The sequence below is a fragment of the Heterocephalus glaber genome, unplaced genomic scaffold, assembly GCF_053883595.1.
Source record: "Heterocephalus glaber isolate CG9 unplaced genomic scaffold, H.glaber_assembly_v1.0 deba00001606, whole genome shotgun sequence".
Taxonomy (NCBI): domain Eukaryota; kingdom Metazoa; phylum Chordata; class Mammalia; order Rodentia; family Bathyergidae; genus Heterocephalus; species Heterocephalus glaber.
In genome coordinates, this window is record NW_028258377.1 from 8,762,532 (window position 1) to 8,790,044 (window position 27,513).

The 27,513-nt window shown below is 47.0% G+C and overlaps 1 protein-coding gene across 10 annotated transcripts in view; it reads left to right on the top strand.

Annotated features, from left to right (window-relative positions):
* The window catches only part of Mcc (MCC regulator of Wnt signaling pathway), a 425,319-nt gene extending 398,088 nt beyond the window's left edge, over positions 1-27,231 (top strand). For all 10 annotated transcript variants that reach the window (XM_087194482.1, XM_087194483.1, XM_021238432.2 and 7 more), the window contains 5 exons: positions 1,137-1,371; positions 7,045-7,251; positions 11,035-11,135; positions 24,085-24,207; positions 26,198-27,231. In XM_087194482.1, coding sequence (XP_087050608.1) covers positions 1,137-1,371; positions 7,045-7,251; positions 11,035-11,135; positions 24,085-24,207; positions 26,198-26,378 — 847 coding nt within the window. In that variant the 3' untranslated portion in view covers positions 26,379-27,231. The remainder of the gene's footprint in view (positions 1-1,136; positions 1,372-7,044; positions 7,252-11,034; positions 11,136-24,084; positions 24,208-26,197) is intronic.
* The last annotated feature ends 282 nt before the right edge of the window (positions 27,232-27,513 follow it).

Sequence of the window (27,513 nt, forward strand, 5' to 3'; positions counted from 1 at the left end):
CAGTTGATATTGGATCTTGTGTAGCCTGTTTGGAGACAGAATGTCTTCTTGGGAGATTAATCTCCTTGACTCAAAGTCTACTGACATAGACACTAATCATATCTGTAACCTCAGCTACTCAGGAGGCTAAGGCAAGAGGACCACAAGTTTGAGGCCAGCCTAGGCACCTTGGTAGGTTGTGGCTCAAAAAAATTAAAAGGGCTGGAATATATAAAGAGTTTGCTTAGCATGTGTGAAGCCCCATGTTCAACCCCTGGTACCATTTTTTAAAAAGTGAATCACATATAAAAAATACCTCTAGGCTGGTATTTGGAAGGTGCCTGGGCCTGTGGGCCAGTCCAGTGCCCATATCACTTCACTTCTTATCTCCTGAAGAGGTGGTGTGGATAGGCTGATCTTGCTCCCTTCATCTCCCAGTGACTTCTTCCTTCCTGGCAAGACAAAGGGAGTCAGGGCCACCCCAAAGGCTTTTGGTGTCCAGGAGTTTCCCTCCTAGAAGCTGTTCTAATTTGAAGACCACTTCACACCCTAAGGTGGTATCTTCCTCATGTGAATGGCAAACTGAGCAGCAGCGCTGCAGCCCGTCCTCTCTTCTCTCCTTTTCCTCTCCCTGGAAACCTTGTCTTCTTCCTTCCTCTTCTCCTTTCCCTTTTTGAGACAGGGTCTTGCTGTTTTGCCCAGCTAGGTTGACCTTGAACTTCTGGACTCTAGGGATCCTTCTGTCTCAGCCTCCCAAGTAGCACAGACTACAGGTGTGTGTCAGTGCACCCAGCCTTCTCTTTTCACTGATGTGTTTTTATACAAGAATGGAACTGCCCTGGCTGAGTTGAGTCCTGTGCCCACGACCCCTATTCCAGTGTGAGGTGGGGAGGGTGTCCTGTGGAGACCACTCCCTGCTCCTCGAAAAACTTGTAGCCACAGGCGTCTCCGGAGAGAACTGGGCACTCCTCAAGTCTGGAAGCTCCTGACTGGTCACCATGAAGTGAGGGGTGCCCAGGCCCCTTGGATGGCTCTGATGCCCTCTAGTGGACCAAAGAATGTGCCTTTGGGGACATTCTAAATAATGTTAGGGAGATGGGGTGAGGAGAAAGGATATTTTAGTGACAACTTGGCAACATGGTGTTTTTCTTTCTCAGCACAACCAGTTCCACAGGCAGTAGCTGCGACACGGAGTTCACTAAAGAAGATGAGCAGAGGCTGAAGGATTATATCCAGCAGCTCAAGAATGACAGGGCAGCAGTCAAGCTGACCATGCTGGAGCTGGAAAGCATCCACATTGATCCACTCAGCTACGATGTCAAGCCCCGCGGGGACAGCCAGAGGCTGGACCTGGAGAATGCTGTGCTGATGCAGGAGCTGATGGCCATGAAGGTATGTTTGAGGGGTTTGTTCTGTGTGGCTGGCTTCAGAGGGAGACCTGACTGGCCTGAGAGCAGGGCCCGCAGGTGAGAAATCAGCATGGAGAGAGCTAGAGCATCGCTATGGACAGTGATGGCTTCAGTTTATCTGGGAGTCATTTGGTCTGAACATTCCTGGAGGCACGGGAGGATGCCTCAGGGTGTGCAGAGAGCTGCAGAGAATTTCCAAGAGAGAAGCCAGGCCAGACATCTGGATGTGCAGGATAGAATAAACCTGAGTCCATCCATGATGATTCCTAATCTAGAGGATGCCTCATGGTGTCCAGGCCAGCTGCAGAGCATCTGGTCCTCCAAGAGAGGCCAGGCCTCTGCATGTTAGAATAAGTCTGGTCTGTCCAGTGATGCCTGAACTCACAAGTGCTGGGAAGTAGTTAGAACACTGACTCTCACATTCAGTGGCAACAAGGGGAGACCAGTATGAGGCCACCTGCTGAATTTGCCTGGAATCCTTATGCTCCTGGCACCCTGGTGCCTTGGGTCCAGTGCAGAGCTTGCTTAACCCAGTGAAGGTTGGCCATGATGTTCTGGCCAGTGCTCCTGACAAGGTCTTGGGCTGTGCACCCACTGGCTGTGTTACTTTCCAGCATTTCTGGAGTAGAGAGAACTCTGTCGGGAAGCTGCTGCCCGTCCTTGGCAAGCAGTTAAGCTCATCCTTTCAGTCCGATGCAGTATACATCTCAGCAGCCCCATGGCAGCAGGGGGAGCTTGCTTGGGGCCACTTCTGCAGGTCCCGGTGTGCTGCCAGGCCCTGTTGATGGTTTGAATTGGGAGCTGGGGGCCGTGTTTCCAGACCTGCTTTCCAAACTTCCCTGTCCTGTGAACAGAGGCCTGACCTGCAGTCTTGGAGTCCATTGTGTCTCTGGTCCCCAGTGGAGGCAGAGAGGGTTGCAGTGGTGTCTGGTTAACAACTTGTCCTGTTTCTCCACCATTGCATCCAGTATTGTCCCCAGAAAGATGAAGAGACACACAGCTCTGGCAGCGCGGCCTCTGCGGAGGGCCAGGCCCATCAACAGCAGTCACTTGTGCAGTCAGGTGATCTTCTCAGCGCATGTCTGGCCTTGGCCATGGTAGCCTGAGTCTGGGTGAAGCCTGGGAAGGCTCTGGGCAGTGGAAGCACGTGTGGGACTCCCTCCCTGTTCTCCTGAGTTCCAAGCTTGCTTAACCCCATCCACTCACTCAGCTTGGATTCCTCCTTCCAAGAGTCCTCATCCCTGGCCAGTTTCACCAGCTGCCCATGAGCCTGGCCTTGGCTCCATAATCAAAGTGACTTTCTCCCCAGTCGGGACTGTGGCATGAAGCTGCTCTTCCGTTATTTATTCTAAATATTATGTTTCCTTTGGCCATCGACTAAGACTTTCCGTTTTATGTACTGGCCAGTGTGTAGTGTGACAAATTCAGTTGTTCTGGCCAGGAAAGACACTTTTTATGGAACAAAAGCACTAATTTTCCTTCTGCCACTTGAAAATAAATGTGCACTCCTTTTATAAATATTCTGAGACAGTGAAAATTATGAATAGCTGGGAGGAAAGAATGCATAACCTGGCCTGAGTTCTGGTATACTTCTCTGCCTGGGGACTTTAAATTGGAGACAGCAGTGCCCTCTCCTTTCCCAGTGTGTTTGCTGATGAGTGCTCACTTGAGTAGATCCATTATCCAGCAGATTCTCTTGCCTTTCACCATTTTGTTCTGGGATCTGACTTCTGAGAAAACTCACATTTCTCGGTTTCCTATTTCTGGTCCATGATCTTTACTAAGTACCTTTTCATTTGTAGACTATCTACTTGGTCCACTCTTCTTAGATGAATGTCCTGACCTTTCATCAGCACTCCTATTCCTTCCTCCCTTTAACCATCTGAATATTTGGGCAGGGGATTTAGCTCAGTGGTTCCACTGCCCGCCTCGCAAGTATAAAGTTCCAAGTTCAATCCCCAGTACCAACAAAAAAAAGAGAGAAACTGTTTGTATATTTGCTTTCTGGTTTTCCACATTCTGTTACTTCCGCTCCTGTATATGCTGGCTCTCGCTTCTGTTGCACCCAGTGCTTCTGCATCAGTGTGCTCGTTGCCATCCCCTGTTGGGGCTGGAGAATGTACAGGGCCGATCTGCAGCACAGACTGTGTCTCAGGCGTCCTGTGGGTCCTTGTTTACAGCTGTCCTTAGAGTGGCTGGGTATTGAGATCTCCCGAGTAAGACCTGTGGGTTTCACAGGTTTATTACTAGGTTTTAATACATTCTTGGATTAGGATTCCTGCATCACACAAACACGTGACACAAGTTTAAGGCTTTGATTCCTCAAAGGGGATTTTTCAGTCTTTCTTGCTCAGAGCCTGCAAGTTTCCTTAAACATCGCCGGAAAGGAAAGGGTGTTTTCTGGTCTCTTTCTGGGCAGTACTTTGAGAGTACAGCTCATACAGGGGTCTCAGTGTGGCTCTCTGCCAGTGGTCAGGTGGGAGGGCCCAGCTCTGCCAGTGGTCGGATGGGAAGAACCCAGATCACAAGGTCTGCAGACCACTCTGATGTCTCTGCCCACTTTGCCAGTCTCCTCTGGCAGACTTATTTCATTTCTAGTGCCTGTGGGTTTACCTTTCCTTCTTTCCAGCTTGCTTGTTTGTTCTGGGTGTGACCAGCCACATAAGCTCAGCATGCAATGTTACCAGAACCTTCAGAATCCTGCTTCTGATGGCAAAAGATGAGAAGGCTTCTTGGTATGAAAACACATTTTCATTCTGGTTTTCATGTCTGATCTTTAGTGAAAAAAGGGCTGGCCTATTCTTCTGAGTGAAGAACATCCTCTCGTCCTGAGGAGGACAAGCCTTGGTCAGTGGCTCCAGCTGTTGCCCACATTGGAGGTATAAACGTCTACCCAGGAGAGCACAGCAGGCTGGCAGCTCATTGTCCTCAGAAGTAGCCAGAGACAGTGACCTTGATGAGTCAATCTCAAGGTGGTGACTCAGCTTTCTGCAGAGTCCTTGAAGATCATAGAGACTGCTGGGGAGGACACCCTGGCAGCCATGCTGTGGCGGACTCACCCTCCAGCAGAGGTGGCCAGAGGTTATGCACAGGCTCATCCCAAGAGGGAGGCAAAGTAGCTGAGTGGTTATGAAGCTGGGCCTTGGGCCAGACAGCCTAGGGTCAAACTGCCTCCACAACCTACCCAGCAGCCATGGGAAGGGAGGTTTCCCTCTGCATGCCTCAGTTTTCCATTCACAAGTGGAAATACTCATAATACCTACTTTAGGTTGGAAGAATTAAATGAGTTACTTCCTGTGAACCCTTATAATAGTGATACATACTCAATAAAGGCTGTTGCTTGTCACTGTTATGTGGCTCGTGGTCCCAGGATTGGGTTGTTCCCTATTAGGTTCACTTCTTAGTCTCCACAGAAAAGAAACATTTGAGTCCTGTACGTTACTTTTGGAAGTTATCTAGCTGGGGACATGGCTCAGTGATAGATGTCATGCATAGCAGGCACAGAGCCCCAGGTTTGATCCCATCCTCCAAGTTGTCTGATGAATCCTCTCCTATGAGGAGTGTATGTTATTGATTTCATTTGGGCCCTCAGAAGTAAACAAGAGTGAGAGGATGCTATTGTGGTAGGTATTTCCACCTGCCTGGCTCAGCTGCAAGGAGACGAAGGTACCAAAAGGGTCATTAAATATGTGGTTTGGATGCAGCTACAGCTATCTGATTCTTGACAGAGGTGATAAAAACATATGTTACCGTCTCAGCAACAAATGATGCTAGGAAAACTGGCTATGTGTAAATAGAAGATTAGAACTAGATCCTTATCTCTCACCCTGTACAAACATTAATGCAAAGAGATCAAAGACCTAAATGTAAGGTCTGAAACTTTGAAATTGGTAGAAGAAGACATTGGAGAAACACTTCAAGATATAGGCACAGGCAATGACTCCCTGAGTAGGACTCTAAAAGCTTAGGAAATAATAGTAAGAATCAACAAAGGGGATTGTATCTAATTAAGAAGCTCCTGCACAGCAAAATAAGCACTTAACAGAATGGGAGAAAATCTTTGCCAGCTAGTCTTTTGACCAAGGAATAATACCCAGAATGTATAAAGAACTCAAAAAAACTTAACACAGAAAAACAACCCAATCAAGAAATGGTCAAGTCTGTTGAACAGATAAATCTCAAAAGAAATACAAATGGCCAACAATCGTGTGGGGGGAAAAAAGTGTTCAATATCCTTAGCCATCAGGGAAATCCAAATCAAAACTATATTGAGATTCCATCTCACTCCAGTCAAGATGGCTGTCATGAAGAGTACAAACACACAGTACTAGTGAGCATGCAAGAAGAAAGGGACCCTTTTACACTGCTGATGGGAATGTAAATTAGTGCAGCCACTGTGGAAATCAGTGTGGAGTTTTCTTTTAAAAACTCAAAACAGAACTACTATCTTATCCAGCTACACTACTTGTATTAGTCATCTTTTCATCGCTTGGACAGAATATCTGACAACTACAACTTAGGAGAGGAGAGGTTTAACTTGGCATATGGCTTTAGAGGTTTCAGTCCATGGTCAGCTGGTCCCAGGGTAGGACTGTAATAGCAAAAAGGCATGGTGGAGCAGAGCTGCTCACTTCACAGCGCCTGGGAATAGAGCACAGGGAAGTGCACCAGTGTGACTTGTATTCCAGAGGCTCCCCAAAGTGACCCACCTCTACCTGGGCCCCACCTCCTATAGCACATTCACCTGTGAGCATGAGCAGACAAGTCCACTAATGAGTGTAGCAACTCATCTTTCCAAGAGTCTCTCAATTTAAATTAACTGGCGTGCCATTCCTTGGTATATACCCAAAGGCATCCAAGCCAGCATGTTATAGAGATAATCGCATGCCCATGTTTATTGTAACTCAGTTCTGTGTGGGGTACATATACACCAAGGAGTATTCAGCCAGAGAGAGGAATGCAGTTTTGTCATTTGCAGGAAAATGGATGGAACTACAGATGTTTAGCAAAATAAGCCAGACTCAGACAAGTTCACGTGTCTTCTCTGTTACACTATAGGGGGAAAGGGTAGTCTGAAAGTAGGGGAGACAGTAAGAGAAGGGAAAGGGGAAAGGTTAATGGGGGTCGACATCAGAGTATATTGTGTGCATGCATGTATGAATGTGCCAAGATGAAAGCTGTTATTCTGTATAACTACGCCGATAAAAAAAGGTGGAAATTGCATGGGAAGTGGTAGGGACCCAGTCAGACCCAGACCTCCATGCTTGGGGGACTCTTTTAGCACCCCAAGTTGATGCAGCTCAGCCGCTCTGTGCCAGAGATCAAGTTTCCAGTGAGACAGATGTATCCATTTGGGGTCCCGACAACTGTTAGAAAGGCTTTCCTTAGACTGAACCAAACATCTGCCTGTGACTTCTGCCCTTTCATCTCAGTTCTGTTCCCAGAGTGAAAAAGCAGATGGATTTGTCCCCCACATCTGTGCTTCACAGTGTGGAAACAGCTACCATCTTCTCCCAGTCCTCCTGCTTGTGGCTTCAGAGCAGTCCCTCTGCCGTGGGCCATGGTGGTAGCCAGGCCCCCTTTGCACAGGCCCTGACGTAGCCAGCTCTGCTGGTGCATTTCGGGCGCTCATGTGCTCTGTGCTTTTCCCTTGCAGGAGGAGATGGCAGAGCTGAAGGCGCAGCTGTACCTCCTAGAGAAAGAGAAGAAGGCCCTGGAACTGAAACTGAGCACGCGGGAGGCGCAGGAGCAGGCCTACCTGGTGCACATCGAGCACCTCAAGTCCGAGGTGGAGGAGCAGAAGGAGCAGCAGATGCGCTCCCTCAGCTCCACCAGCAGTGGCAGCAAAGACAAAGCTGGCAAGGTGGGGCAGGGCACATCGGGGCTCCGTGGGTCAAGCTGCACCTAGGCTTATTTACTACTGACCACACCACACACCCTGCTGCCTCAGTTTCCTTGTTTGCATAGGTCATTCCTAGATATCTCAGGTGACACTTGAATGTAACAAAAGCAAATCCACATTCAAATCCAAATCTCACTTTACTTAATACTTGTCTGTCTTGTCTGTACAGTTGTCTGCTGCTCTGATACTGGCCTCACCTCCTCCTTCTCATCTACTTTCACAGTAGCCATCATTTGTTGGTTTCTTGGTACTTTTATTTATTATCTCCCTTAAATCACCCATATGTGAAGGAGGAATATTTAAGTCAGCGAGGAAGGAATATTTATGCCCACCTACACAAGGAAAATGAGGCTCCAAAGAAATGCAGGTCTCGAAGCTTTTTTAAAAAACGACACCTCAGAGCTGGGCACACCTGTGCACACCTGTGCTGCCAGCACTCGGGAGGCTGAGATAAGAGGATCGCTGTGAGTACAAGGTCAGCCTGGTCTACAAAGTGAGTGCAAGGCCAGCCTGAACTACGTAGTGAGACTCTGTTTCAAAAAACCAAAACACAGGACCTCAGGCTTGAGTCCACAACCGGCTAACAGGCTCACTTCCTCTCCTGCTGGCTTTCAGCCTTGGAGAGGGGCTCAGCGGGAGCAGCCTCAAGGCTGGGAAGGGGAAGGCAAGGCTTGGATTGCAAAGCAGATGTCCTTACACAGTGGGCATCTGACATTGTTTTGCAAATTCATGGTGCCATCAGCTCCCAGGTCTTTCTTTTTCATAGAATCCAAGCTTATTCTATCATTTTATATGTCTCTTCCAAATATCACAATGGAAGAAAGATAGGCTCTGGACCCTAAAGAACTATAACCTGCATCCTGTGTCCTCTACATTCTGTGTGTTGCATTTCCTCTTCCTGGTAATGCCAGCTTCTCCCGAGCGCAATTTGTTTGAGACCCAGAACATGTGATAATGTGCTGACTTGCTGGCCACATAAATGGCTGCTCAAGGCCCATGTTCAGGATAGTGTCCAGGAGAGTTGTGCACATGGGAAAGAAGGAACAGTGCTGGTGCTGTGTGGTGTGGACCTTCACTCTCTACATAGCTAAGAAATCTGAACCATTCTTCACAGCTACATCTTTGGCCACCTCCATCCCGCTGAGGTGCTGGGAGCACACAGCCCTTGCTCCCTGCCAGCCAGCTGTCCTGAGGCCCTCTGCTTTCCATTCTCCTGGGTAGCCTTAGCCAAGGAGTGTGCTCTGGCACTCACAGCAGCTGGGCCCCGAGTTCCATGGCAGGCAGACTGCATCCTCCGGAGTTTACTTTCTACAGGGGAGGCTTCTGGGCAAACACAATCCTAACATAATGACAGTGTCCCAAGTGCAAGGATCACCTCGTAGTACCACGGTAGATCCCAGACCAAACACAGAATCCGGATTTGGAGACTCAGGACAGGTTTTCTGGAAGAGATGAGCTTCTGAATGGACCCTGCAGGCAGGGGAGTGGCCTGCTGAAGGCAGGGTGGAGGGCTGGGGAGAGGAGGCACACCCTGGGCTGAAGAGACAGGGAGACCCCAGGGTAGGGATCCATGCTGCCAAGGGGTTAGCCAGCCGTGTGTCCCAGGTCAGTGAGAAGTCGCAGGATGCATTCAGCAGGGAGCAGAGCAGCACAGTTTGGCTTTGGAAGTCCCCGTGGCCAGTGCACCAGTGCTTAGGAATCACCTGGCTGGGGAACAGCAGCCCATCTGGTGCTGTTTCTTACGGGGGCCTGGGGCTCTGAGCAATGGTATTTTCTCTTCCATACAGATGCCTTCTGAGCCTTTCCATAGCCTTTGGAATCTGTTACTAGTCAGTTCTCAGTAAAGGCTGCCAGACAGAACATTAGTGTCTCTGTGTGCTCTTTGGGTGTGGTGGAAGTGACTTGCCAGGTTCTTGCTGAAGGCCCATGAACATATTCTCCCAGCTCTTGGCATTTATTTAGACTGAGAGAAGTACTCTGTGTTTTGTGCAGTGGCTTCGAAGTACAGAAATTTCTGTGAAAGAAAAGGCCAGATGATTTAACGTTATAGTAAGAAGCTTTATAAGAGCACCCACTGTTGTTCAAGTTATGAAGCTGAAAGTCAAGATAATCAGCTTATTCTAATTTTAATATTGGATCCATTTACTATTTCAATAAGATCTCCCATCTTGGCCATTCATTAGTCTTTATTTTTTTTCCAGATAAGGTCTTCCTATATAGTTCAAGCTGGCCTCCAACTCACAGTGATCCTCCTGCCTCAGCTTCCCAAGTGCTAGGATTTCAGGAGTACACCACCATGCCTGCCCCATTAGTCTTTTTTGTTGGAGAAGAGCCAAATGATCCAGAGCAGGGATCAGCAAACTTTTCTGGAGAGAACCAGTGGTAAATATTTTAGGATTTATAGGGTGTCCAAACTGTTGCACCTACTCGTCTCTGCTCAAGTAGCCATATGGTGCAAAGCAGAGACCATAGGGAAACCAGTGGGTGTGGCTATCTTCTAACGATTTATTGATGGACACTGAAGATTGAATTTCATGCAGTATTTACTTGTCACAAAATATTCCTCTTGACTGTTTTCATGATTTTAAAGCAGAAGAACCATTCCTGGCCTATGGCCCATATATAAACAGGTAAAGGGGCCATATTTGGGTCTAGAACATTGTTCCAATGGGTGGGTGTTCCTGGTTACTTCAGAAACTTTTCTCCAGCCAGCACAGCTGGTCCCCAATCCTCTCCAGGTTTCATTAGGTTTTTGCAGTTCTTAAGTCTGTATGCAACAGACATTACCACATACGTTCAGCAGGAGGCACTGGGAGTTGAGGCACGCCAGTCCCAAGCTTTAGGAGTCATAGGAAATGTTAACAGCAGCGGAGCGGATGTATGAAAAGGGAGGGTGAGGCATCTCCACAGACCCTGTGGATCTTTGAGGACACCTAGATGGAGGGGAGGGGGGGAGGCCAGGCAAAGGGCGTGGCCAAGGAGGGTGTTCAGGTGGCGGCTGTGCTGCTGTCTCAGCGTGCCCAGGAAGCTGGTGTTTCTTTATGAGTGGGCTGGCAAAACAGTGTGGCACCTGCCATCTAGACTTCTAGCACTGAATCCATGCAGTAGGCTTTTCTGTTCACATGTGTCTCTTGCCACACATCACAGATTTTTATTCTGAGGCCTAGATCACCGAGGTTCCTGTCTGATGTATGTGATAGAAGTGCACTTCTGTTTTCCTCCTCCTCTTCTTTGTTTTCTCAGTTACACGGAACCCAGTAAAGCTCCTGGGTGTAGAGAAGATTGGCTTTCATCCCAGGTAGTGGGACGGGCAACAGGATATTCATGTGTATTTCTCCTTTGGAGACTGAGCTGGAGCCAGACAGCCTGGCTTTGAGTCCTGGATCCCCCATTTCCTCACTGGTGACTGAGAAGTGCATTCTTTCTCTGTACCTCAGTTTCCTCCTTGGTAAAATGGGGTAACAGAGGTATCTGCCTCAGGCTCCCTCTAATGACTGAGTGAATGCATGCTGTGGGCTTGGACCAGTGCATCCCTCAGCACAACGGGGGTTGTGACAGCAGGGGTTGTGGGCACCATAGGGCAGCCTCTGAAGGTCGTCGGAGAGCTGAGGCGGGATTGTCTGTGGTTTGCTACCAGCTTCCCCTTCAGCCTGATTGGAGGGTGCCACCCAGCACGACACTGCTGCCATTACCTGCTGTCCAGCTCGGCTTCCGGTCTAACCAGAGCTTGTTTGCCGTCCTCAGGAGTGTGCTGAGGCTGCCTCCCCAGCCCTCCCCCTGGTGGAACTGAGGACGTCGTGCAGCGAGAGTGAGCTGGCCTCGGAGTTTGCTGGTGCTATTCGCAGGTAAGCAGCTCACAGGGGCCTCGTGTGATTCACAAATGAATCATGAATGAAAGCTTCATTCTCCATTCTTGCGGCTGCTCATGTCCCACTTCAGGTATCACCCACACCTATCTGAGAAGGAGACAGTGCTGCTGTGTTCCCCTTTTGCTCTTGCCTGGGTGGCACAAACTGCTTTGGGCACAAACAGGCTTTTTGATAGGAGCGTGGCGGGGTATAGGAGGGAGGCATATAGGTGGTCATTCCATCCACATTGCTGTTCGGTGGCCTTGGCTGGAATCTTCAGGGCAGCATATGCGCTGAGGGTGAAAGCAGGCATCCTGCCTTGATGCCCCTTTAGCAGGACTGCTTTCCTTTAGCGTAGTGGCCCTTTTCTAACAAGAGGCTCTGTTCTTACTCCGTTCTGTGAATTTTTCCTTGTTCCTTCAGTGTCTCTTCTTCATTATTTCTCCTCTTCTGCAAGGAGAAATGAATGCCAATTCATCTAAATCTGCCTTCCACCCCACACTTTCTGTCATTCTTTTCCTCTGCCCTCCTGATGAGCACTGTCTAGTAAAGGGGCCAGATGAACCACCTATGTAATTTTAAATTTTCTAATAGCCACTGTTAGCACTTTCTGTGGGCTCTTCACACACAGATGGAAAGATACATGGGTCACTTCCAATGCTAAAGTAAGTTTATTATAGCAAAGCAAGACATAGCAAATACATCTGTTCCACAGACAGGGCCCCATGGCACAGTGGAGTCATTTTACTTTTAGGAAGGCCCAAAGGAACGTCATTATTTATTTGTGGATGTGTACAAGGGGCATGGGTCCCTGGACAGGGTAGAGTGCAGTTACTTGTGTTGGTCCCCTCCAGCTCGCCCTCTGGCGTGCATTCTGCTTCTGCATTGCAGGGAGTGTGTGGACTGCTCTGTCCAGAAACCATCTGCTTCCTTTCCCTCTCATCAGCCAGAGCACTGCTGCCTCCTTCCTTCCTATCAGGCAGCTACTTCAATTCCTCCTAGTCCCTGCCTCAGTTTACACCTGGACTCGAGTCGGACGTGGGGTTCACATCCATGTGTGCAGCTTGTTCACTGTTTGGCCTTAAGCACATGACTTGACTTACTTTAAAGTTCAGCTAACCCTGCCCTGCCTTATGAAAAAAGAGGAAGGAAGGGAGGCATGAAGTAGAAGAGAGTGGGAGGAAAGGGAGCAAATAGGTCAAATTCATTTTAAGAACACATTTTACTTAACCCATGTATCCAAAATGTCATTTCAGCTTGATACGTTGTTTATAGCTACGTTTGGTCTCATGTACAGAGCAGCCAACCTTTCATGCACTCATATCTGCACATGGTTATTGGCTCCTCTGTAAGATAGTGGCAGTTGGAGACATTAATTCTTTTTGCTTCTTTATATTATTTTTAATTGCCACAGAGTAACTGTGGCATTTCATAGAGAGTGAGTCTTCAGCAGTTTTCCAGCTCACCTGCAGCACTTGAGCCACTGTTTCTATTTCTCTCCCTCCCTCCCTTCCTCCTTCCCTTCCCCACCTCTCCCTGCCCGCCTCCCCAGGAATTGATCTCAGGGGCACTGTACCACTGACCTGTATCTCCAGTCCTTTTTATTTTATGTTTTGAGATAGGGGCACGCCAGGTTGCCCAGGCTGTCTTGCAATTTGCAGTCCTCCTGCCTCATCCTCCCGAGTGGCTGGGATTACATGTGTGCTCCCGCCTTGTATGGCTTGAGGTTTTTAAATTTTTCATGATGAAATGATGTTCTTTTAAGGGAGATTTATTATACTTGTTCTTAAATACTATTTTGTCTGCTGTATGAACTCTTATTTCTCATATGTAAAGTCTTTCTATATTGAATTTTGTAATTTTTTCTCAGTGTTGGCTTTCTGGAACTTCTGTTCCGGTTTTTGTGTTCATCCCTGTCTTTCAAATTCCTTGGGGGCTTGTTTGTGAGCGTTGTGTTTATCACAGGCCTTCCTCCCAACTCCCGGAGCCAGGTCACAGGCAGTACTGGTGGCTGATGTTGTCAGAAGCTCCACTTTTGGGCTTTTTATTCCTTCTGGCTGCTAACCACTATCCAGTGTCCATATCTGACCCAGTACCTGGTCCCCTCCTGTTCAGACAGGCAAAACCTCTAATTGGAGAACTTCTGATCTCCTGTCTTTCTTTGACAGCAGCTTCTATCTGTGTGCATTGGTTTTTTGGGGTTTTTTTGGTACTGGGGATCGAACTCAGGACATTGCACTTTTGAGGCAGGCACGGTGCCACTGAGTTAAATCCCCGGCCCTATCTCTGTGCATTCTGAGTTGTTTCCTCTTTCAGAAAGAATAAAACTTGTGCCTTTCACAGTTGTTCATGGTTTCTAGTGCTCCTTGCTTTGTAAGGAGCTCAGGGAGTTTTTATTTTTCTCATCACTTCTGGGGATTTGGGGTGGGACCGGAAGGCTCCAGTGTACTCTGTCAGCCAACTTGGTCTGGCCAGGACTGTTTATTTTATAGCAAGGCCTCCCAGCTGACAGTGGATTGCAGGCTGTCTTGTGGCGAACTGCACTATCTTCCTGATTTACTCACTATCATTTTTTGTCTTTGCTTCCAACTTGTAATAGCTTTGCTTTGTCTTTGCCAGCACTCCTAGCCATGTGGTTAGATTGTAGTCCCTCTGCTTAGGGCAGGAAGAGAGAAGCAACAGAGGAAAATGTCCTGAACAAATCTAGCGACGCCTATGCCAGAGGCCTGGGATGAAAATCCACTGTCCGGTTCCAACAGGGAGCTATTTGGATATTGTATCTGTAAGCTAAGACCCTAAATTTTTCAAACTCCCAAGCCTCAGAGGACTTTGCTGGCACAAGTAGAATGCGGGTTGTCCTGACTAAACACAAAGAGATTTCATTTATTCTTTCAGTCACAATGGATTTCCAGTACCAGCCTTAAGTTGGTTAGCATGGATTTCTAATCAAAACCCAGATATGTGGAGTCAAGAAAGAACCCACAGAGCCAGAGGAATAAGAATTATGCTGTAAATATAGCTTAGAAATTGGAATAATCATTTCATGAGGGTATATCCTATAGGGACCTGAGGGCTAAGATTTGGGGATGGTTTTTCTTTTTTAAAACTCGCATGGAAAGTCTCACCTTCTTTGGTGGTATGATTAACTATGAGGCCAGCAGCTGAGGTGACTTGGTGCACTCTCGCCAGCATTGTCACAAGTATCCTTTCCCTTGAAAAGGACCCAGAGTTGTGGGAACAGGCTCTAGATTGAGAAGAGTAAGAGATGAAGCTAAGCAACAGTCCCTTTATGAGAACCAGCCATCCCAAGGAAGGCGTCTTGTGACACTTTGGTCACTACTTCCAGGTTGCTGCCAGTGCCAACCCAGTCTCTCCTTGCCATGCTGGCTTCTGCCTTGGTTGGGCCCTTGTCACCCACTGCTGGCCCTCTTGGTGTGTCTTCTTACTTTCTTCTTCATTGAAACGAAACCAGAACTCCACACAATTTCACATTTAGTATAGAACTTCCATCTGGTCTGACCTCGTTCCCTCCACTTCATGCACATTTACTGCAGCTTATTGGCTCCAGTGTGGCCATAAAACTCCATGTGTGTGCCCAGGTTTGCAGTCTTGCACATGAGGTGTTTTCTTATCAGAGCTTCTTGTTTTGGCTCTGTTTTACTCAGGCTGTGTGCTATGAACTCTCCGTCCAGCTCAGATTCTTCTCTATACCAGGATGCTTCAGGCCCTTGACTGATATTTCAGTCCAGGAAGCAAGTTAGTAAACAGCAGTTACATAGGGGGAACTTTCCGAGATGAGAGCAGTGTCTGCAGCTGCCCGCCAGCCTGGGCACAGCTGAGTGGACCCATCCAGCTCCCTTCTGTTGTGATGGAGGAGGCAGCTGGGAGCAGCTGCTGCTCTCCATGTCATCCTGGGTGAGATGGCACAGCGAGGCTGAACGATCTCCCAAGGTCACACAGTTAAGAAATAGTGGGATGCTGCGTGCCTGCACTTTCTCTGTGGTACCCCCTGCACCCCACATATGTGGACAGAGTTGTGTTTGCTTGCAAAGGAGTGAGTTGAGCCTACCTCTGCAGGCCCGGTCTGTGCCGTTGTGCTGCATCTATCTCCGATGATGAGGTGATGATGAGACCAGTGAGGTGCCCTGGGGGAGCAGACTTCCTCACAGATGGACAGACCTGTGAAGCACCTCTGTGTGCTTTGCAGGTCAGAGTGATTCAGATGCAGGAACTGTGCCTCCTGGCACTGGGCAATGGGGCGTAGTAACACACACCCCTTTCACAGGGCCCAGGGACAGCACAGTGCTCTGCTCTCCCAGGAGGTCATGGTCATTAAGTCACACACCCACCGGGGGCCTGTTGAGCTTTAGGGGCGGGGGGACTGGGCTGCACTGCCTGTGTGTGTGTGTGTGTCTGTGTACACCTGCTGGTTCTGTAAACCGATACATGAAGGCAGTTCACAGTGCAGTGGCCAGACCACTCTGTCCAGTGGCAGGAGTCACCCAACTCATCCAGCAGAGGGGGCCTGCAAGCCCCCATTTCTCTCTGATGGCTGCCACACAGGGGAGCAACTGCTGCCTGGAGAGAAGGCTGCACGTGAGAGCCCCATAAAGAGACTCAGTGGCCTGGAGTTCCTGTTTGATCCGTGTGATCACAAGAGAGCAGATTGCAAGGCCTGGATGTGACTTGGAGTAGAGATTCCTCACCAGAAGGGACAGACACACAGGGTTCAAGGAGATACTGTAGCATCCCTGTCCCTTGGGCTTGTACCACTGTACCTGTCACCAGGATAGAGGGACTCCAGAGGGCAGACTCAAGCCTCTCCTAGCAAAGGATGTGGGAAAGCCAAGAAAAGAAAGTGCTTCAAAGCAAGGACACCAGCTTGTTTCCCTTTGGAGCGGGGAAAGGCCGGAAGTGAAGGCAGATGATTTGGGAAGTCTGCTGTGCAGATGTCAGGACTCTGGAGGAACTTTGCTTTGTTTTTTAGAATGGAGACACTAGAGCACATTTGTGTGCACCTGAAAATGTTCCACTAAATGGGGGAAATATTTCAGGGTCAAAAAGTAACCTTGTAAGAAGCACCATGATGGCTACCCCGTTAGTGGTTTTCTGTTGCTGTGAAACCTCCATCTATCTCAGATTCCTCTCTTCACAAGGATCCTGAGTTACAGAAGTGGTCAGAAACAAGACCCATGTGTTACAGCCTGGGACCTGTGGGTCGGACAGCATGGCTGGCTTTTTGCTTGGTGTCTGGCAGGGTTGCCGTGCAGTTGTCCTGTCGTCTTGGGCTGTGTACTCAGCCAAAGAATCCAGGGAAGGATCTGCCCCTGAGCTCCTCCTGCCCCATGGAAGAGTTCAGCACCCTACAGCTGAGAGCTAAGGCCCCCTTCTCCAGGCTGCCTGGTGGCCAGGGACCTCAGCTCCTGGAGCCTCTCACATTCCTTCTCATTGCCTCTTCATCCCCAGAGCCATCAGTGACAACCTCCCTCTCTGCAAATCCCCCTCGTGCTTCAGGTTTCTTTCAGGAAGATCCAGGACCTTTACAGGGCTCACCTGAGTCAGTCAGTTCCACCCAGAAAAATGTCTCAGCTGTGACCCTCAACCAGGTGCATGACTGTAACTCTCCTGACTATTCTTTCCAAATGGTCCCTTAGGGCCGGGGATTTAGCTCAGTGGTTTCACTGCCTGCTACGCAAGCATAAGGACCCGAGTTCGATCCCCGGTACCAAAAAAACCCCAAAAAAACAAATGGTCCCTAGATTGCCTTAGTCTTCTCCCCACTGAGCACCTTCACCCACCTGTCATGGTACCATCTCTACGTACCTCAAGGCCAAGACAGAATTCTGTTAACTCCTGCTTTGTAATTCCCTCAGAATTCTCATGTACGGTGCATATTAAAAATTTGGCTCTTGCCGAAGATTTAGCTCAGTGGCTAAATGGCTGCCTTGCAAGCACAAGGTCCTGAGTTTGATCCCCCATACCACCAAAAAAAAAAATCAGCTCTTATTGATCCAAGGTAACAACTTTTAAGACATATTGTTTCTTTTCTTAAAATGTCTTTCATTCTTTTCCATTTGTAACACCTCTCCCAAGTTTAGCCCTCAGACAATCAGGACTCAGTGTCCTGATGGGACATTCTGCTGTTGGGCCCTTCATGTGCCCTGCCACCAAAATCCCTTAATACCCACACTGACCAGGATGCTCTGCATAAATACTTTCATTGTCACCATTGATGGTGACAGTGGCATTGGGGATCACCCATAGGTCCCTCATGTAACCGCCTAGCCGATGTTTCAGATGCTTCCCCTATACATAATTTGTAATCATAGTCACTCACAATTTCCCTTTCAAGAGCAGGCCCTTCCGGGCCAGGGATTTAGCTCAGTGGTGCCGCCTGCCTTGCAAGCACAAGGTCAGTGCCACTGACTGCCCAGCAGAGGCTCACAGCACCCTGGCTGTTGGCATTGCCTTAGGACAAACCAGCAAAACTCCTTAAAACTCCATCTCCACATTGCAAAAATCACATGCCCAGTTATAGAAACTTCAGACTTGTAGGAACTAATATTGGCATTTTTGAGTGAAAAAAAAAATGTATCTTATTTCAACAGCTAAGTATGAATACAATTTTGAGCCACAAAATAGTGGGTGGAATGAAGTGAACTGGGTGGGGTGCTTTTACAAAGGGAGCCCCACTGAGCAAATGAGCAGCAAAATCTTTACCATTTTATTAGGAGGTACATTATTTTAAGAGGTGCTGTTTTATTAAACTTGCACTTGCTGATTCTTCATATTTCTTTGATTTATAATAGCAATCAGGCAGTAGAAGTTGTGCCTAAAATTCCATAAATGCACATGGGTCTGCAGGACATTAATGGAATACAAAGTGTGTTTCTGGCTTCATTATCATAGAAATAAATTGCTGAGCTCTGGCCAAGGTGCTTGGAAGGGCGCAAAGGCTGAGGCGGGTATTGCTTGAGCAATTGAGATTTCTCTCTGTCATTACCCCAGTGTTCCAAAATTCAGAGAAGAGGCAGCCAGCCTCTCCTGGGACCCCATCTAGAGAGCGGTGGGGAGCATCAGAGCACACAGCAGCCCTGGGCAGAGGTGACAGAGGTGGTGTGCCTATGGGAGCTGCAGGGGCATTTGCTGGACACAAAACGTGTTCCTAGGAAAGTCTGGGCAAAAAAGCTCAACTGTTATCCTCCTGTTGCTGCTAGTCCTGGCAAAATACAGCTCAGATATAATGGCTGCAGAACATCATTATCTGGAGGCATTTACTCCTGGTTCCACAAGCCTGTGCTCTTCATCAGAGATCTTATCTCACGCTCTGTCGATCCCTTTATGGGTCACAAGATACTTCAGCTAGATGCTTGCAGTGTTACACACAGACTCATGAGTGTGAACCCCAGCTCTGCCGCTCCTGGCAGTGATAAGTCTCTTAGCTGTGCCTCAAGTGCCTCCTCTGTAAAATGGCCATAACACTGATCTTAAAGGTGGTTGTAAGAATTAAATGTTGTCGTCCTTGTAAAGGAATTAGAGAGAGCTGCTATCTGCTGCTAGGATAGTCTGAAAAGGAAGCAGTCATAGATTGCGATGAGTACTGTGAAGGAAACGGAGAAGGGATATAGTCACAGTGGAAATTCGAAAAAGTTAAGTCAGTGTAGTTTGCAATGAATAATATAAAGGAAAGGAACAGGTGTTGTGATGTGGGACATCTGTGTAGACAGTGGTCAAGACGAGCCTCTTTGAGAGGTCATATTTAAGCTGAGAGGAAAGGAAAAGAAGCAGCAGAGTGGAGGACATTGCAAATAAACAGTAAGCTGAAGCAAAGCCTCCCAGTGGAGGTGAGACCAGACATTATTGCAAGTGCAAGTGAAAGGCACTGAAGGGCAAGAATATAATCTGATCTATCCTTTGAAAACATCACCTGGCCATGATGTGGAAACCACATCAGAAGGGTGCAAATGTAAAGCAGAGAAGCCAGTCAGGCTGTCATTGTAATCTAAGTGAGAAAGGATGGCAGCTTGGGCCCTCGTGGTGGCAGCAGAAATGGGAAGAGGAAAAGATTTAGTTTGCTGTTCAGCGGATGTGGAGGATGAGGGGAGTGAAAGGGCTGAGGGAGGACTCCAAGACAGTGTAAGGAACCAGACCAGTGGTGTTGCCTTTTGCTGGCACAGAAGAAAGTGGGTTTGGCGATGATTTCAAAAGTTCTGCTCTCGTCATGTTAAACTGAAGATAACTGTTCATATGGAGGTGTCAAATGGACAAGTCCAGAGCTCTGAAGAAGCGTCTAGAGATAAGGATTTGGACTTTTTAGCTTGTAGATAGCTTTTAGGAAAATAAATTTAAGTGGACAGAATTAAAGAAAAGTAAAATTAAAATCTAGTCTAGGCCCAAATGCTTAGGTAAATCCCAGCATCTGGAGGTGATATGAAGAGAGAAAAGAGGAAAAGAAGACAACTGAGGGGACCCTAAGTGGAGGATGGAGTCCAGCCCCTGCAGGCCTTGCACTAATCCTGAGTACAGAGACCACGGAGGGAGAGGGCGTGGTCAAGCACGTAGATGCCGCTGCTGGGTAAGAAAGGACCCACCGCTAACTGAAGCAGAGTGCTCCCCGGTGACCTGACCTAGCCATGTCCATGGAGCAGAAGGCAGATTGGGGTTGAAGGGTAAGGGAGAGGAACCACATATGCAGACAATTCTCTCAGTTCTAATTCCACGTAATTAGCAACTGCTAAGAAATTCCGGCCTTGTGGTGGCATGGCCATGACTCCCTGCGGTTTGGTCTGATTACAGCCCCTTTTGAAAGGCTTCTTGGCTGGCTGGGAAGCTGCACAGACCTCATCAGGACTGGGCGCTCACCCTGGTGACTCTAATCACAGAGTGTATAGCCTATTGGCCTAATCATTGTAAGGAGGATCCAATAATAAGGAGTTATTACTTGTTCACAAAGCCGTGCAACCCAGCCACCAGGGTACCAGCAAGCAGTGCATCGGAGTCCTGCATAGGCATCTGCCCCCCAGCTTACTGACGAGCCGCTTTGGTTTTCCATATTATATTAAACCTCCCATCATGAAGCTGCCTCTCAAATCCCCTATAGGTATTCCACTGCTTAAAATTGTGTCAATTAAAAAAACAAGTACTTTCCTGGCTGTGTGGTTATAGTAAGATTCATACGATCTTTTGTGATGAAAAGTAACCCTCGCTATTGGTGAGGGGACTAAGTGCCAGATGTGGGAGACCCATACAACATGTGCACTGGGAGACTTGGGTTACCATGGTGTTATTATAATCCAGCACTGATTTATTTTTACTTGATGGTACAGGTACATATTCATGAGTGCCTAAACCTACTGGGAAGAAAAGAACAAGAACGAAAGGGACTATACAGTTTTGGGCATTCTAGAAAACACTGTATGGATGCATTACTGTTGAGGGGGAAATGGAACATACAGTGTTTTCATTTTTGCTTTCTCATCTGTATAATGCCCGAGAGAATGCTCGTTTTGGCTTTAGTACATATACAAACTGCATAGATTCTTCCAAGCTGAAGCCCAAGCACATCTGCAATTAGAAACTAGCAGGCACGGGCATGGCTGGCTGAGGCTCTGAGGTCCCTGGGATTGGCGTCTGTGGTGGATTTTTCCAGGTCATCCTGTGAGAGTGAGGAGAGCTATAGACAGGACTGCAGTCAGCCTCTGTGCATGTTTCGCACATAGCTGTTAGATTCAGGGTGTCTTGGAGCACAGGGGGCCCATCCTCACTCCCCTGCTGAAGCCCTTGCCTTACCAGTTTCCCAGTTCTGCCTGGTAATGAGTCACTTGGGCACCTCATAAATGACATCCCGAGTCTCAGCTCAAACACACTGGATCAAAATCCAGGGGAATAATCTGAGAATACGCTTTTAAACAAATGCTCTAGAGAACTGCTCTCTACGAGGAATATAATTTGAGCCACACATGTAAGTCACATATGTAATTTAAAAATTTCTAAATTCCATACCAATTTTTTAAATGTGAAATTAATAGGGTTAGGGATGTGGTTCAGTGGTAAAGTGCTTGCTTAACATGCTTGAGGCTGCCTCACACCGACCTGATTATAATTTGAGTAGCATATTTAACCTAATATAAAACATCTCAGGCTGGGAATGTAGTTTAGTGGTAGAGCGCTTGCCCTTTGTCCATGAGTCTCTGGGTTGGATCACCACCACAAGAAAGGGAGGGAGAAAGAGGCAAGGAGGGAAGGAAGACTTTAAAAGGTATGGAGTTGTTTGTATTCACTTTCTGTATCACGGCCTCCAACTCCAGTGTGCGTCTTACACTTACTTAGAGCACATCAGTTTGGGGCAGTCACATCGAGTACTCTGGTAGCCATGGCCAGTGTCTGTTCTTGACTGGATACACAGCTCTAAGGACATTGTTGCTTCAGTGTTTGGATGATGCTGTGAGGCGAGTGATTCTGAAGTCCCAACTCTTAATGTGGAATCTGCTTGTCAAATGCAAATAACCCAGATTTTAGGTTTGACCTTGTCTTTGCAACTTTAAATCAATCAATGACAGTTCTCGCTAGCATTTGTACTCCCCTCTCCCCTCCTTAGTTTGGGGTGTGGCGGTAGGGTGGGGCATGTTGGGGCTCCTCCTAATGGCCCAAGCTGGCCCAGGAGGCATCTGAGATCCTCCTGTGTCCTCCTGGTGTTCTATCCTTCCTTTGGATCTTGCCAGGTCCGGAAAGTTCCCCCTGGTGCCCTGAGGCCTGGCGCTTGGAAGGAAGGAAGCCCTTTGAGTCGGGGCTGGGATTTCCTTGTTCTCCCTGTCTGCCGGGTGTGGAAGTGATGGGGGTGGGTGGGCAGGGATAGTTCTGCTTTGAGTGGTTTTTTTTGTTGTGGATTTTCTGAGTTACATTTTTAGTTCTCATCGTAATTTGCTTTTTCTCTTTGTACAATCAATTTCAGAAAGAACATGAAGGAATCAGAACAATAATAAAATGCAGAATAAACAACTCTACCCTGTTCTTTCCAGCCAGAGGGGGTGTGTGTGTGGTGGGGGGGGTGACGCCTGGTGCTCTTAAGCCTCGCCTTAGCTGGAGGGGAGCTGGCTGCTCAGATGGCTGAGAGGAAGCTGTGGGAAGGGAGGGAACCCCATCCAACCATACAGTCTCACCTCTGCTAGGAAATGCTGCCACTCTCTGCTTCCAGTTGGAAATGCAACCAGATCCGACTGCCTGGTGCCTGCTGGGGTCCGGAAGCACACATTCCTCAGGAAGTGGGTGGGAGGCGGGGTGGGGGTGACAGCTGCAGCTACCCCAGCTCCAATACCCCACCCCCCACCCCCCGGTAGCTAAGGCAGGTGGGAGGTACTCACTGAGGAATGATTTGGACACTGAGGAGCCAGAATATCTTCCCACCTCTGTCCCTTGCAAAAGGCTTCCTTCAGTAATCAGTTTGGAGAACCTGGCTTGCCATACATCAGAAATGTAAAAGATTAGATAATCCAGAAGCCAGGAAGGGAGAATCAGAGTCCAAGTCACTGTGCATCTGCAAGGATTTTTTGACCCTGCTACAGTCACATTCCTGTGTCATTCCCATGGGAAGGACAACCGAGACTCCTTTACAGAAAGCATACAAATCGTCAAACTCGAAAGCAAAACAAGAGTGAAGTAGAACAGCTCTACCTCCTACCTGTGAGTTAACTATTGTTGAGTTTGGTGTTCAGCCTTCTAGTTTATTGTTACACACTCAGATTTCCAGTTGTTTTTAGAAAGTGATACACTAGAACTTACCCTTCTCACTTAATATGTGAGATTCCCTTCCATGTCACTGCATGTCGATCTCTATTATAAACGGGTTTCGTTAAGCAGGCATTTTATACCATGGATATACCTTGATGAACTTAACCACTCCACTGGTTCTTTTCCACTCTTAGTTATTATAACCAAACCTGAAGGGAATCCAGCGATAACTGATTGTCTTTAGGAACTATGCTCATGTTTTTTCTGTAAGATAAAGTCCTAAAAATCAAGTTGCTTGGTTAAGGGAGGTGTCCATTCTTTGGTGGTAGTTTCCTAGGTATTACCATATTGTCACATGAACTAATCAGGTAATTCATATTCTCCACACTTGCCCTTCTAGAGATACTCCATCCCTTAAGCACTGGTTTTCCAGTAAGTTCCAAGGCACTGAGTACTTACTGCAGGGTTCTGAAGAGGTTGGGTGCAGTGCTGGGGATCCACTGGAGACCCAAACCAACTGCAGCGAGACCGTGCTGAGTCTGGTGTGTTACTGTGCAAGGTGGCACCATTCGTGTGACATCAGGGGAGGTGCTAATCACTGTTTCTGTGCCTGCGTCTTGGAAAGCAGTAAGCTGACAAGACTCCAGAAACCGGGCCGGGTATTTAGGTCAGTGGTTCTGGCAACTGCCTCGCAAACGCAAGGTCCCAAGTTCGATCCCCAGTACCAAAAAAAAAAAAGACTCCAGAAACTGCCCCTCACTGACTCTTCCCTCAGCATGAATGCTACAGTACAGAGCCATGGAACAAAAGCAGTAGAACTCAGAATACAAATAAGATTTAAATACTATAATGGGGAACAAAGACCTTTGTGAAATGAGTATCATTTCTATGCCTCTCCTTTCCAGTTTGCCGTTTAAGTTTTGCCAACCACCTTGTATGCCGCCACAGAAATACCTGTCTTGTTCCCTTGTGACACATACTTAAGATCTTTGAAGGGCTCTTATTCAAGAAGCAGGCTCAGATCGGCCTTTGAGAAGGCCGGGGTCAAGTGTTCATTTTAGCTCTGCTGACCAGGAAAACGATGTTATTCCCGAGCCCAGGTCGTTTTGCCTTTTGATTTGGCAAGCTGCACCTGCCTCCTCCCCAGGACAGCTGGGGCAGGGACGCCTCCACTGTCACCTCAAGGTACTCAGGGCAGTGGATTCTTTCCTTGACACAGAGAAAAGAAGCTCAAGGCCAGAGTTCAGGAGCTTGTGAGCGCCTTGGAAAGGCTCACAAAGAGCAGCGAAATCCGACACCAGCAATCTGCAGAGTTCGTTAATGATCTAAAGCGCGCCAACAGGTAAGAATCCCCATCTGTCCCAGGGATACTTAGACAGTACCCATCCAGAGGCTCCAGGGAGAGCCTCTCTGTAGCCTTGGGAAGCAACTCTGGACAGTGGGGTGTGCTCACCTGCCCCTCCTCGGAGCAGTATCCGACAAGAGGCCACACAGAAACCTAAGAAATCCTCAGGAAAGATGGGTCCTTTGACCAAAGTAAACTAGGAAAGAGATTACTGTAGTCTCTTCTTGATATATAGCAAAGGCTCTGAGAATCATACAGTAAAGTATCTTTGTTTAAGCCAGCGTTTTCCAAACTGAACTAGCTATGAAACCATTTAATATCCAATGGATCACTTTAGGACACTTTATACTATCTTATGATAATCTCAAAATTTTGGGGGATCAGGACCCCTTTACATGTATTTCAAAGAGTTTCCATTCTTGTAATTTATTGATACTTTTCATATCAGAAACTAAAATTGAGACAAACTTGTTAAAGTTTTTATTCATTTACCCCAAAATCCCAAATTCAGTAGATGTAAAACAAATGTCATCTTAATGAAAAAGTATTTTCCAAAAAAGCAATTAAAAAAGTGGCACTATTTACTGTTGCAAATCTAACATCTGGATTAATAGAAAACAGCTGGACTCACATCTGCTTTTGCAGTCAATGTTACTTCAAAATATATAAACACCCACTTTCCTGCAGCGATGTTAGAAATAAATGTCAGGACCTCACGGACCCACTGATAGGTTTTAGGAATTGCCAGGGGTCCATCTTCAGACCACACTTTCAAGAATCGTGGCTTTAATAATGTGACTGCACATGAAAAGGTTCAAAGTGCCATTTTGAACCAGACAGGGTATCTGCATTTATCTGGGCTTGCTCTCTGCGTACTTACATGAGGACAGTTGTTATATTTGGCTGACAGTGTTTCCTGTGGCCTCACTAAATGCTGTGAATCCCACCACCCCTAAGCATAGGAGGAAGTCAGAAAGACAAGCAATATGTGCACACCCATGTCTATACCGGCACAGTTAGTAATAGCTAAAGCTTGGAAACAGCCCAAATGCCCATCGTCCAACAAATGGATAAAGATGTAGGGTTTTTTATACAATGGAGTACTACTCTGCTATAAAGAAGGATTAACTTGAGACATTTTTAGGTAAATTCCCTATGATGAATGTGATCATTATGTATATCTGAAATGTACCAATAAAATTAATTTAAAAGAATAATTAATGTTCTTAGATGCTTTGTAAATATGCAATATCAATTGCTTGCAGAAAATGAAATACAGTATATTTGTAGTGTTTGATTTTGGACATTAAAATCTCTGTTTTACTTTGTAATCCAGTGAATTTATATTAGGAGTCTGTTATAGATGAAAACAAGTTTTTCAGGATGCATATCATGGATACTACAAAAAATTCAAGGTCTTGTTTTAGGAACAAAATTTGTCTGGTTTACTTGACATCACATATCCCTATGTGATGTGAATAAATTTGTGGAAATTGATTAAAATTTCTGAAACTAAAAAACAAAAAACAAAAACAAGATAAGCCTCTTTGCTCTGATCCTAAGTAATGTTACTTCATGGCAACACTCCTGTAACTTACAGTTGCCACACAGCAACAGGTGGACCGTAGTCTGTACTTAAAATAACAGACTGCTGATATTCAGTTACTTTTTCTATTTTCTTTAGATTTAGCTAGTCTAGGTTGTTGGTTTCAGTCCTAGTGAAACCTTCCTAAAATGTCAGTGTGACAAGCCTACAGCAGTGGGTCTGGATAATCAAGGTTAAACTGACAGATGACTAGCACTGAGTGCCAGTGTCTGGGTTTTGTGCTGCTTTTCAGCACCTGGTTTCAGATTCTTCTGTAAGAGCCAGAGTGAGCTCTTTTTTAGAGCAGTGTTCACTAGCCCTGGCTACCCAGGGGACCAGACAATGTGTCTCATGCTACTTAGGAAGAATCTTTTACTCTCATTTCCCTCTAACCCCATATAGCAACCTGGTGGCTGCATATGAAAAAGCAAAGAAAAAGCATCAGAACAAGCTGAAGAAGTTGGAATCTCAGATGATGGCCATGGTGGAAAGACATGAGACCCAAGTGAGAATGCTCAAACAAAGAATAGCTCTGCTGGAGGAGGAGAACTCCAGGCCACATACCAATGAAACTTCACTCTAATCAGCACTCAGGCACCAAAGTTATGTCCCTGGAACGAAACTCTAGCAGGCCCCTGAAAGAAGGGTCCCAGGCCAGAGGACTGGTTGGGAAGACAAAGGAAGCTGGCACAAAGGTCAGGAATTGGACAGAGTGCCACAGACTCACTCCTTGGGGTGAGTGGCCCCAGCAACACTATTGATTTTATCCACAGGATTGTCCCTCCTCTCCTGGGCTCATGGACAGTATGTAAACGAAGGTCCTGTGCACTGTGCTCAGTCAGTAATATCTTCTGCTTTCAATAGTCACCATTTCCCCTTTTCTGTATATCAGTGGGATCCAGTGCATTTGTTTTTATAATTTTCTAATCTTTCTTTTTAATCTTCAGATAGTGGGCTAATCTGGAATCTCAGATTTCTCTTTCCATCCTCTTCCTCCCAGGGAAAACTGATAGACACACAGATCTGTATGTTTCTAGCATCTAGGACTGCTGATTTGCTTGTTCCAACAAGAATCTGTTTTTCAAGCCCCACTTCAACTCTTAACTGTCCTACAGAGGTGTCACTATGAGTTAGAGACCCTCTAAAAAGTTCGCCATCACTGCCCTACGATAGCGCTTACAGTCCCATCAGTTACAAGTAGTAGACACCAGAGATGCGCTGGAACCATCCTGTATTACAAGAGTAGAGATGTCCTTCAACCTTGCATTTTAGAATCAGGGCTGGGAAGGGAGCTCTCTTGATTCTAACATTTTCCCCTCTCAACGGACTCTTATTACTCGCCACAATTTAAGAGCTGAGAATCATGACACGTTATACAACTAAAATTCTATTAGGGTTTCAGAAAGGAGAAGCAGTATTAATACTTCCCCCAGCACTACGGCACTATATAATTGCTGTTCTACTGGATCAAAACTCATTCTGAAGTACAATTGTAGTGCTCTCTCTCTCAGGGGCAAGGTGTGCACTGTCAGACAGGAGATGCTAAATGTTTTGCAAAACTATTCCTACTTGAATACTAGTGCACCTCCAGTTGGGCACTGAGCTCTTACTGTCATGCAGGGGAAGGGCGCGTGCAGTTGAGAGGCTTTTCTCCCTCAGGATACATGGTAATGATTGGATATTCTGCTTAAAAAGTTTGACTTCCAGCAAAATGGTAA